The sequence below is a fragment of the Copidosoma floridanum genome, unplaced genomic scaffold (genome assembly GCF_036245765.1).
Source record: "Copidosoma floridanum isolate Cflo_tuat_1 unplaced genomic scaffold, Cflo_Japanese_pri ptg000004l, whole genome shotgun sequence".
Lineage (NCBI taxonomy): Eukaryota > Metazoa > Arthropoda > Insecta > Hymenoptera > Encyrtidae > Copidosoma > Copidosoma floridanum.
Genome location: NW_028321881.1, coordinates 41,305,956 through 41,318,509, shown reverse-complemented (window position 1 = coordinate 41,318,509; position 12,554 = coordinate 41,305,956). Strand labels below are relative to the sequence as shown.

Below are 12,554 nucleotides of genomic sequence, written 5' to 3'. Positions count from 1 at the left end.
CGGCCTTGGTCTTTTATTGCTCCATTTACTATTTGCATACGCCTCTCGAAAGATATCTGAAAGCCTTCTTTGATAATTTTCTAAAAGATATCGTAAAGACGTCTTTTAAGATTTCCTAAATAAGATTTTAAGATGGACATTAGGAATCTACAAGATGTCTTCAGGTTTTCTTTTGGAAATTCTTGAAGAAATCTTTCATTTCAGCAAGACGTCTTGTAGACATCTTAAAGATTTCTTTGTGTTTCCTGGATACTATCTATACGTATGATCCGTCCTGCCACCTAAGTGTGGCGTTCTAACCAGTTGAGGTTGAGGGTTGAGGCAGATTACGCTCAGCAGTCGAGCAAGATACACGCGCCGACGCGCGCCTAACCAGCAGGACAAGCTGCATGTAAAATGGTAATCGAATAAACGTTGAACTTTTTCGTACTCGCACGAGTTTTCATTTTGTGCGACCTCCTCACCTCCGGCTACCCTCAAGCTCAGGATAAGCTACCCGGCAATATGTTAAATTGGTGACCCCGACGTGATCTGTGAAGGTGCTTGGTGCCGTAGAGGAAAAACGTGTAACCTAGTGCGCACGTGGTGTGAGGCTTAAATGTAGCCTACGGTAATATCACCGCAAGAGCACGTGGATATTAGCGATACTCCGTCGTCCCCACGGGCGACGCCACTTATTCACGCGTGCAAAAATCTAGACATTCCTTCGAGGGCGCTGAAACCTTGAGGGTGCCGAATATTACATCGCAAGTGGTGGCCGTTTTTTCCCGCGAAATTGTCTCTTTGCTCGGCTCAACACCGCCATCTTTTCTTTTTCGAGAATCTTTATAGTGCGCAACAAGCAACAACACGCGCGACTTTTCTCTCCATCTCTCTCTAGCGTGCCTCGTTTAGAGCGCCCCGGCTCCACAACAGCATACAAAGCAAATGCTTAATTAGAATCTTACAGCAATCTTTGCATTCAATTGACTTCTCTGCATCATATAATAGAGCAAGGCTCGAGAATACAGCTCTCTATCTCTCTCTCAAGTCTCTTTTTTAACGCGCGCCTAAACGGTAACAACAAAAAGAGCGTTTTCTTTGTCAGTGCCTGTGAATTTTCAACTCGTCACACCTGACGATGACAGGTGCAAGCAGACAAGCTGGAGACGGGCCCTCGACGTCCGGCGATGGTAAACGAAAGGCCTCCGGAGCATGATCCGGTGCTCACGGATGACGACACAGATTTCGAGGACGCTACAACACACCGATCCCGAAAGAGATCACCCCTGCGTTTAGCACCGTTCTGGAAGCGGAACCCGAAGGTATGTAAGAGCTCGTCGTTGCAGCGCTAGTCGACGCGACAGTCGACGAAATCTCCGACATTCTGCTCAGCCCTCCCGAGCACAAAAAGTACGACCACTTCAAGGCCGAATTACTGAAACGCTTGACCGGCACCGAGGACCAGAACCTGCACCAGCTCTCTTCACGTAGCTCCAACTAGGTGACAAAAAGCGCCATCACAGTTACTCTGTTATATGAAGACACTCGGAGGAAAAGTTGTCAGTGACGAAGCCATCAGGGTCAGGTGGCTCGACCTGTTGCCAGCTGCAGTCGCGCGGCACCTGAAGGTGATGAAATCCGCCCCACTTGGGCAAGCTGGCCTTCCTGGCGGACGAACTCATCCAGGACTACCCGACTTTGATAGCGGTTCAACGTCAGACCCTACCGGCCTTAGCCACCGCGTAGCACCAGCTGCCACAAACACAACTTCAGGCTCCATCGGCGAGTGCCGCGAGCTAGCAGCTGTTCACGCCAGTAGCTGCCGCCGCCGCCCAGTACCAGGTGTCACCAACAATCGCAGCGGTCGAGGCCCCTACGGTGGAGTCTTTGGGTGCGGAGTTGTCAGCTATGCGTCTCTCCATGGTGCACCTTATTTCCTTGACCAAAAACCAGTTGACACAGCAGCATCGCTCGAGGTCAAGAAGCAGGTCACTCAGTCGTGCAAACAACCAGACTGGCTCTCAAGGTGGTGCCAGCAACCTGGATTTGTGCTGGTATCATAACACGTTTGGTGCTGAGGCTAGTAGGTGTAAACAGCTCTGCTCCTACCCTACCTCGACCCAGGGAAATCAGTAAAGTCACCCCCTTCAGACGATGGAGGACGGCTTGACATTACCCGCTTGACGGCTTGAAAATCGTCTACTCGTCACTGACAACACGATGCAACTCAGGTTCCTGGTCGACACTGGCTCAGTTGTCTTCCTGCTGCCCAGGACACACGTCAAACATAACCTGCAACGTCAGTCTCTTACCCTGGCGGCAGCCAACACATCGGCCATCGCCACCTACGGCACGTACGACCTGTAGCTCAACCTGCCGCTGCGCCGGTCATTCAATTGGGCCTTCATAGCTGCTGACGTCGAGACTCCTATCCTGGGTGCGGACTTCCTGGTTCACTTCAACCTGCTGGTGGACCTGCGCAACAAGCAACTGATCGACGCGGCCACACGTCTTACTTCCAAGGGATTCACGGCCCTGACATCGGCCCACAGCGTCTCCGTCGTCAGCACGTCAAACATCCCCGCAGGAGCTCTTGGTCGTCGTTACCAGCAGCTGCTGAGCGAATTCGAGGACATCAACCGCGCAGATGGCTCGCCAGCGGAGCTGCCGAATCTGTCGGTGATCCACCACATCCATACGACTGGTCCACCGGTCTCCGATCGACCTCGACAACTCGTCGGCCCACGCCTTGAATCCGCCAAGGAGTTTCAACGCTTCCTCGATCTCCGCATCATCCGTTCTTCATTCATTCCAAACCCTCCCAATGAGTCTTAGACTCGACTGTTGTTTCCCGGTTCGCTCCTTCATGTGGCGAAAAAAGTGTTTGGTTAGTATATAAGGATGAAATTGTGAGTTGCCGTCAGAGATAAGTGCTCTGACTCGTCTATGACGTATAGTCTAGTGTGCGGCTCGGTTTGAATGATTTGCTACATTGAAAATACGTGTAGTAGTCCACCGACCGTCACATAAACAGATAAGTAAGGTAAGTTGAACGTTGATGGCTTGCTTGAGTATCATATTTTTTGTTTTTATTTTAACAATTTTATTTAAAGCCAATGTACAGCCTTATTTCCAAACACTCTCTTTTTTTATTTATCTCGTCTTATAATGGATGAAAATTCACTCAATAACAATTACTAAAATTATTTGCTTAAAAATTTAGCGTATTCATGAAAAAATTTGCACACATAATTTCCTCATTATTTTTTAAATATTTTAAATGTGTTATTTTACTATTTATGATTTATTCTTCTCGAATACTCCATACTTAGAAAGTCCAGAATATGTTTGCTTAGTGAGAATAATTTTGATAAGATAGCCACGAAAAAAAAAAAAAACATTTATGTATATATTGTTTTCCAATAAAATTTTCCATTATTTTTATCGTGGCTTCCCGCAACCTTATCAGTGTCATGAAAAAACCTCTCGCTACTTTCCGCTACATATTTAGAATTCTTGTAGCAGCTCTAGACCCTTCGAAAAATTAGAAAAATTTTTATGGATTCGTCCTTTATTCGTACCCTAGCGTTTTTTTTTCTTTAGCTGATTAAATTACTTGTTTTGATTTGTCTACAGGAAAACGATAAAGTAGTACAATAACTATTGTGCTACTCAGTAACAAAATTTCAATTTTTTTCTCTCAGCTGTTAAATAATAATCGAGTACTATAATAAAAAACGAGAAGGGAAGATAGTGAAATCCTGTAATTTACCTAGAGTTTCAAGAAACATCGTACGGCAGACCGAAATAACTCCGTTTGAAGATGGCAAAGTAAAACTGTATACAGTTCTCTTCCGATTGTCGTTCATCAACTGTGCCACTTTAAATGCTTTATCATCATTTTGTTTGGGTTGCTATAAAGTCGCCCAGTTATTCAAGCATTTCCACTGCTTTGACTTATGAGCTAACACCCAATACAAATTAAAAGCGTTCTGTCAATCAATCACCAAAATTTTTTTGAGACACTGATATCAAAACTTTTCAGAACATCTGGCTTTCATTGCTCTCGCTTTCATAGGATCTTTCCTTCCAACTTCTTTGCTTCTTTCTAAGCGATTCTTTTCCGATTAGTTGTTTATCCATTCCTTCTATCTTCTTTGCCTTTTTTTCGTAACAATGTTTGAATTTGTCTTCTTCTTTTTGAATTTCATTTTCAAAAACTTTGGTTTTTCTGGGCCATTCAATATCCGACACAGTTCAGCTATAGGCCCCCTTTCTGAATCAGATAAACCTAAAGTTCAAAAATAATCGTAATGTTAAACTCAAGTGTATGATAACCCATGATAATTTTAAAAATATAATGTGCACTTTATGCGTATGAAATTATGAAGGCTTAATCTACTGCTCCGTTTTCAATAAACATTTTTTTTTATTTACACCTTCGAATAACGTACCGCCTTCTACTGTATTCTACAGTCCCCGTCCCGTTCATTTAATACTCTGGACGTATCGATGCTGACAGTAAAGTTTCTATAAGCGGTGGTACTGACTCCCTAATGGTCATTAGTGACGGCAACTTTGGAGTAAGTGGATACTGGATTGGCAAGCACGTGAAAGTTATCAGTTGACTTAACGAAAAGTTCGAAGTGCTGTTGCTCAGAAATAGATAGCTGGTGATATCCTGCTTCTCTCAAATCTTGATACACTTAGTGTGTACAAAAATTAATGGATTTTAATTATTTTAATTAAAATTTACAAGTTAGCAAGATTTGCTGATATAGTACATACAATATCATACACAACTGGCAATTAAAACTGTCTGTTTCGTATTTATTTTACAAAATAAATTCAATTTCTACACTACGACTTACAAAATCAAATTGCGATAAACCACCAACGACATTCGTTGTTTTACTGAGCTCCTGATTTATATATTTGTTGACACAGTATCAAGATTCTCACGTGATTCAATGTAAAATCTTTATCCATCCTGGGCATAACCAATTCCAATTTTGATATTATTTACAGCAAAATTTGGATGAGCGGTGGTTCTGACTTCGTGATGTTAACCGGTAACGGCAACTTTGGAGTAAGTGGTAACAGGGTCTAGAGCCACGTGTGGAATTACATACTCTTCGTCCGTACGACTGTTATTTAAGGCATTTACAAAAAAATTTACATGCAACTGTAATATTTTATTAATTTTATAAACTTTGAACATAAACTTTACTCACCAATACCAAAAAATGATGTAGCCTATGTATTCTCATTAAAATTATCCGTCACTTTATTAATTGGCACATCAGGTCTGCTGTACCACCAAACAGTATCTACATTGTTGAAAGTCATTAATTATTTTGTACTAAACATTTACAAATTTTCAAACGAAAGCATATAAATATACAAAAAATATTGTTTTACAAAATTACAGTTATCAGTAATTATAGAAGCCACAGTAATAATATCGTGGGAAAGTCTTATCAGGCTAAAACTGTATAGCAATTGAAAACACTTCTTAAATAAAATGTACTTAATTCACAAGTATTAGAAAAACAAATACTTAAGTGTTGCACGTTGTTAGGCACGACAAACGTTAAGTACCTTATTGAAAACATATAAATGTATGAATGTTAATATTTGTAATTATCGTGCTCACTTGTCAAACGAAAATAATGATAAGAAACTTGTAGAGCCGCTGATAATAGCCATCAGTAAAACGTTCGAAACAGCGAAAATACACAAAATTTATGCATTTAAATTCACATGGGTCTTTCACGACAGGTACTTACACTCACAGTCGTTGTTGTCTATGTGTACCTGTTGAAACACAACAAATAATATATAAACTACAACGTAAATCAAAAGAGACAAAATTTTGATGTATGTAACACAAGCTGCTTTATCTGAATTTTGTAGATGTTGTTGATCATCTCCTTGCACAGTAAAAAATGATCGTAAATTTTGTTTGTCCATAAAATTTTTATCTGGAGGGTAATTTCTTTTAATTAGACTGAAATAGGCGTAAAATCTATAGGTACCAACGATGAATTTTTTAGTGCGACGTAGCTAATCACTCTTAAACATCGACTGAATTAAAATTGCAAGGGCTTAAGGAGGTTTATCTGGTCAAAGAAATAACAGGTACATACTGTTGAAAAAATACATATACGTAGATAAATATGCAATTACCATCTGTGCGAAGTTTGGGAATGATTCACCACCTATTATTAGAGAAGTAAATTAAACGAAATTGGCATTTCTCAACAGAGTCTTCTTTTTTTAAAAAAATTATCCTCTTTTTTTGAACTCTCATATGTCGTAGATTTGACGTACCGTTGTGTATCAGATCTATCCTTTGTAGTCACGTACTTACTGTTATGCTTTCCAGGAGACAAGCCCAGTTTTTTCTCTTAATTAATGAGGAAAGTCTCTCCATCATTTTTTCTGTTGATAGCGCAAGCTATACGATAGTCTCCAGATGCTGAAATTCCGTACATGCGAGACTTTGGAGCTTTACTAGCAATAACTGTGTTCAAACTTTCAATTGCATTACTCGATGCTTCTGCAACAAACCTTCCACATTTACTAGCCAGCACTTTAAATAAGCTTTGTAAAGCTTTGAACAGTCTTTGGCCGGTAAAACCATTATCTATTACTGAATGTCTGTAACTAGCGGCATCTTTAACATATTTACACCAGTTGTCACAGTTATCATGGTTATTGAAGCAATGGAAGGGGAAGTTTGTAATCGATTTTTTCATTTCTTCCTCGTTTCCAAGATTTTGTAAAATACTATAGCTAAAACATCTTTGTAAATATTTAATAGAATCTGAAGTTCATTCTTATTAACTTTTCTTTAATTTATACAATTCATTCGTCACGCCTTTATTGTGTGATTCTTATCCGCGTGTTTAATGATTTCATGATAAGAGACTGCTCGCATCGCTAAAATGGAGCAGCTGTCATTATCGCTGATTACTATTCCAAGCTCAACATTGCACAATTTAAAATTGAGTTATCGGCTGCTAATGCAGCTGTAGCATCGGGCTCCACACCTTTAGCAGTCCCCTCAAAATTTTTCTGAAAGTCATGATCACCGGTATCATGACTACGATCACACAGTCGGCATTTTCTATTTCTTATAACATAGGCTAGAACTTTTTTTATTAAAGTAACCACTAAATGCAGCACAGCCTGTCAGACTGTCATAGCTTCGTCCAGTTCCTCTAGTTGTCCACTACAAGTCAAAAGATGCAGCAACGCGTACAGTGCTTTCTTCTGCAATTTTATCAGCTTCATTTTTCATATCTGGGAATGGAAATCCCTCTCTCAGGTTTGGAGGCCTACAATTACAATAAAAAGTATATGCTAGCAAACTACTTTTCATACTTTTTATTGGAGATTACAACCATGCATATGTTACAAAATAAAGTACAATTTTTAATTGCACACTGTGACAATTTTTTTTGGTCTTTTCACCTTACACTTTACTTATTTTTAACAATGTATTACAAAAAATATCAGTGTAACTATGTAGATAAGTACATAAAAAACTAATATATTAAAATTTTGTAAAATAAAAGAGGCAACGTACGTATAAAAATAAGTGTATAAACAATTTGTAAAATAAATGTAGCTATATATACATGTATAAAATAAGTGTACAAAAATTTGTAAAATAAAGTATTACTGTATGTATAAAAATAAGTATATAAATAATGTATGAAACAAAATTCCACTGTGTGTAGAGAAATTTTTAAAATGAAAAAAAAAACTAAACTTGTATAATTAACTGGTATAAGCTATCGAAAAACAATCTTAAATTACAGTTATTAACTCAACATAAGCAATCGGACGTTGTTTTCTTGCTGTATACCACATTGAAGGATCCATTACTTACAACTATAACTTTAACTTTTCAGCTTCGTTAACGGAAAAACATTTCTCCAACATCGTAGCTTTTACACAGCTAGGTATTGAGAGCTACTTCTTCCATCGCCAAGCCTACTTCTTTTTCGTGCACTTTATATACCTTGGGGTACATAGGTGGAACATCGGAAGAAGATAAAATTTTATTCAAATGAGCGTTACCTGAACCAGAGTTGAGAACACCTAGAACAATAAGAAATCCACGAAGTTTGTTATTAATATGTTAACACGTTTGATAATTACACTACAAACTCATAAGACTGCTCGTTATTACCCATCGTCGCTCTCGTGTTTACGTCAAGATAAACCGACTGTTTCTTTTTTGACGTAGGATTTGAAACTGAATGACTTTTAACCGTCGCGACTTTAAAATACACAAAACTCGTTTGAAATTTTATTGTATATATGGATGCCAAACCCTTATGTTGTTCATCTTCAGCATTAGGCAATGACAATATTGCCCCGCATCCTTGGCATATTAGTTGAGTAGCTAAAGTTTTTAGATGGACACTAATTGAACAGTGTGACGCCCTTCCGTAATTGCATTATTTTGCTCCTCTTTCTCTTCGTGCACCATCAGGTTAGCTTTTCGACGACAGCCATACATACGCTCCAACTTTCCTCAAACGAAAGAATAACAGTATTCCGTCAAATTTTCAGATGTTTTAATCACGCATGCATAAACAGTATCAATATTATGAAATTGCAGTTACACAAATGTAAAAAAATGAACTATGTGATGCCAAGAACGGTTGTGAAATGTTTGAATGTAACAGTATATTTATGAAGCCTCGTTAGTTTTCGATCCAGAGCACACTCTCAGAAGCAGATGTAAAAAAAAAAGATAACTACGCAAAATAAGACATGATCATTGTGATTTCTATTGTTTAAACGTTTATTACGTAAGAGTGAAAGAAAGTGCTGCGTTGTTTAGTGTAACAGTAGCGCATAGACAGGTGAAGTAAAATGACATAAATTTTGATGATTATCCAACTGTATATAAAAGTAATTTTCATGTGCATTGCAACTAAGACAATTTTCAAAATAATCTGAATAAAACGTTCATGCACGTTGATTTTGTAGGGAACTTAAGTTAACCGAGGTCTGCCTAAATTACGACGGCACTTGTCAAATTGCTAACTCCATCAATTTGAATGCTGTAACATCGCACAAATGACTACTTTCAACCAACTGTTTACTTTTTTTTCTCGTTTTTTTTAAGGTTTCAGAGTTAAAACAAATCGAATGTGTGATATTCCTAAATCCTGTTTTTATAATACGATCTATTATCAAATACATAAATAAACTAATTTTTTGCTAGTTAATTAATTATTACTAAAAGTGTGCATCGGTGTATGTGTTGTTGACGTATAATGTAGGTACCCGCAGTTGCATGATTTTCACACGAAGAGTGGCACTGCATGAAAAAGTGCAGCTTCATTAACAACACTTTGCAAAGAAAATCAACAAGCAAAGCAGGTTAAAATTCCGACAGTTCTTTGAATTTTGGGCTACCAATCGCATACTTTCGATGAACATTGGAAAAGTCACGCGTTTTATTTTCCAAATGATTAAAATTGTGTGAAGTTGCAAACAACAAAATATCCAGAACATTATTCAGTATTAACGTAGTACTCAGATAACGTTTACACTTTTCTTTCAGCCCTTGTGTGCAATACTTGTTGGCGCAAATTAGTGAGTCGTGTGCAACTTTATCAATGTTTTCCACGTTGCCAGTGTACATGCAGTGCAACCTTTCTTTCACTACATCTGCACTAAAATCATCGATTACTACAACGTTTTCTCCTTTATTGCTCATGTCATTTTTAAACATTGCCAAAAACACTGTACTTTTGGACGCTAACATCAGTTGTGAGGTTTCGAATTTCTCTTGAGTGCGGGTTACTATGGTCACATCGGTAAATTTTCTAATGTTTAACAGCAATAAAAGGTTACCATCCGTTTCAAATTAAACTTGATTGTTCTTCGTTGCATTTTTTTCGTACATTTTACTTTTAAATCAATTTTCCACAGATATATTACATTGAATAAACAGCATTCCGTCAATGGGGAGATCGTTGCGTATTAGATGGCTTTCATCTATAAACCAAATTGACGATGTCACTCCTGGTGCAAAATTACATGAACTTTTCTTTTTGCACTCCAGTTGGAGCCTTCCGTTAATAATAGTAAATTTAAAAAAATACTAGATTGTATTCATATGATTCATCGTAAACGCAAATTTTTCGCTTTCCAATAAAGTTGAAGACAAAGCAAATTTATTCTTCGGATCACGATGACAATTGAATGACCAGATATATTGATGCCGTAGATCCAAAAACTGCTGTGAATGATATACTGGTAAACTTGTACCGAAGGCCCATATTTTTAACGAACAAGAAAAATAATTTGTAGTACCGACTTCATCATACTTCAGTTCAGTGTAAGGATAATTTGTCTAAAACGGGAAATGTTTCTTTCTAAATAATTCCATCTTAAAAGTGCTTCTTAAATCCGGCAATGTCGACAACTGTATTACAGAAGTTTCTCACGTCTCTGAAAAACACAATAAATTATTTTAATCATCAATCAAAGGTCTATTATAATACGATAAAAACTATACTTGTGAGTATTTTCTTTAAACATATTGGTATTATTTGAAAGTATGAAAAATTCACTGATTTTAAACCTAACGCGACAGTAAAACAAAGTTGTTCACCACGTACTGTGCCGAAAGAAGTAAGCTTAATCTTGCTTCACCGGAAAAAAATGCTTTGAATATAATTTATAGAAGGGGACACAGAAAGTTTCAGATCAAATGTCTGTCATCTCAGATTTTCTTTATTCCCCTTTCGTAAGTGAGTTATGTACTATTTATGGATATAGTCTCTGTATTCGTTCTCATTTAGAACTGAAAAGGAGGTCCCAGAGAGGAAAGACTCTAGCCAATTAGAGCCCTCACACTTCTTATATACACAAATTCATGAAAATTGGGGTTTTTACGACCTGTCCCTATCTGATCTGAGCTTTTCAAGGCACCATTCCCGTAACATAAGGCTCTATCAATTGTGGTGTTGACACAAAAACGTAATAAGACGATCTTAGATTCATGTAATGGTTTATTAAAAGATTCAAAAGTAGCTACAAGTCGTCAAGAGCTTCAACTGTTTACTAACTTTTTCGTTTTACCACGAGGTTATATAACAGAGCGAAAACGAATTTGAAACAAACAAAGGAAAATAACGGCAACCAAAAAACAAGAAAAAAAATTATGAATTTGACGAGCGCTTCAGGGCCTTTGAACGAGAAAGCATCTGGAATTCCTGAAATTGAAAAATGATCGTCATGTTAAACTCAACTCAAGTGTATATGATAATCCATATTTATTTTAAAAAATTAGTGTGCACTTTATGCGTATAAAATTATGAAGACTTAACCTATTGCTAAGATTCTAGAAGATATTTTTTTTTTTATTCACACCTTTGTACGACGTACCACTTTTCTGTATCCTACAGACCTCATCCCGGATGCTGACAGTGAATTACAGTGACAGTACGACTGTTATTTAAGGCATCTACAAAAAAATTTACATGCAACTGTAATATTTTGTTGATTTTATAAACTTTGATCATGAACTTTACTCACCAATACCAAAAAATGATACAGCCTGTGTGATTTCACTCAAATTATCCGTCACTTTCGTAATTGGCATGCACATCAGGTCTGCTGTACCACCAAGCATTATCTACATTGTTGAAAGTCATTAATTATTTTGTACTTTACATTTACAAATTTTCAAACAAAAGCATATGGATACACAAATAATATTGTTTTATTGTATTACAGATATCAGTAGTTAAAGAAGCCACAGTAATAATATCGCGGAAAAGTCTCATCAGGCCAAAACGGTATAGCAATTGAAAACACTTTTTAAATAAAATGTACTTAGTTTACAAGTATAAGGGTAAGAAATACTCAAGTGTTGCACATTGTTAGGCACGACAAATATATTTTAATACCTTACTAAAAATGTATAAATGTATGAACGTTAGTGTTTGTAATTATCTTAATCACTAGTCGAACGAAAAAAATGATAAAAACTTGCAGAGCCGCTGATATTAAATTAATGAGAAATTTAAGCTGCAGGTGCTTAGGGCAACGAACATTGCTAGCGGTCCTTATACATGCTTAGTATTAATAAGTATACTCTATTTAAAAAAAATGTGATGTGTCTTCCTTCTATTAATATAACATTTGTTAATTTTCATTAGTATTATGCCTGATGATAATAAGTGTTTTCGAGTATTGTATAATTTTAGCCTGATAAGGCTGGCACACTTAGCCAGTGAAACGTTCGAAACAGCGAAAATACACAAAATTTATGCATTTAAATTCACACGGGTTTTTCACGACAGGTACTTACACTCACAGTCGTTGTTGTCCATGTGTACCTGTTGAAACACAACAAATAAAATATAAACTACAACGTAAAACAAAAGAGACAAAACTTTGATGTATGTAACACAAGCTGCTTTATCTGAATTTTGTAGAAGTTGTTGAACGCGGCACTTAGGAGTCCCTCTTGCCTCTTACCAGCCGGGAAAACACTTACAATTTTTCTGATAAAGTGATTCATCACTCTT

General features: G+C 37.2%; 1 protein-coding gene and 1 long non-coding RNA gene across 2 annotated transcripts; one reads left to right on the top strand and one right to left on the bottom strand.

Annotated features, from left to right (window-relative positions):
* The first annotated feature begins 2,202 nt into the window (after nt 1-2,202).
* LOC149375873 (uncharacterized) lies at nt 2,203-2,817 on the top strand. Its single transcript, XM_089597253.1, has 2 exons — nt 2,203-2,332; nt 2,393-2,817. Exons 1-2 carry the CDS (start codon nt 2,203-2,205, stop codon nt 2,815-2,817), a joined length of 555 nt encoding a protein of 184 aa, XP_089453379.1.
* A 7,821-nt stretch (nt 2,818-10,638) lies between these two features.
* On the bottom strand, nt 10,639-12,554 carry LOC149375872 (uncharacterized). The gene is made up of 4 exons (XR_016293660.1): nt 12,335-12,554; nt 11,557-11,656; nt 11,392-11,485; nt 10,639-11,234 (listed from the first exon to the last, which is right to left on the bottom strand). It is a non-coding gene; the product is annotated as an uncharacterized LOC149375872 (long non-coding RNA).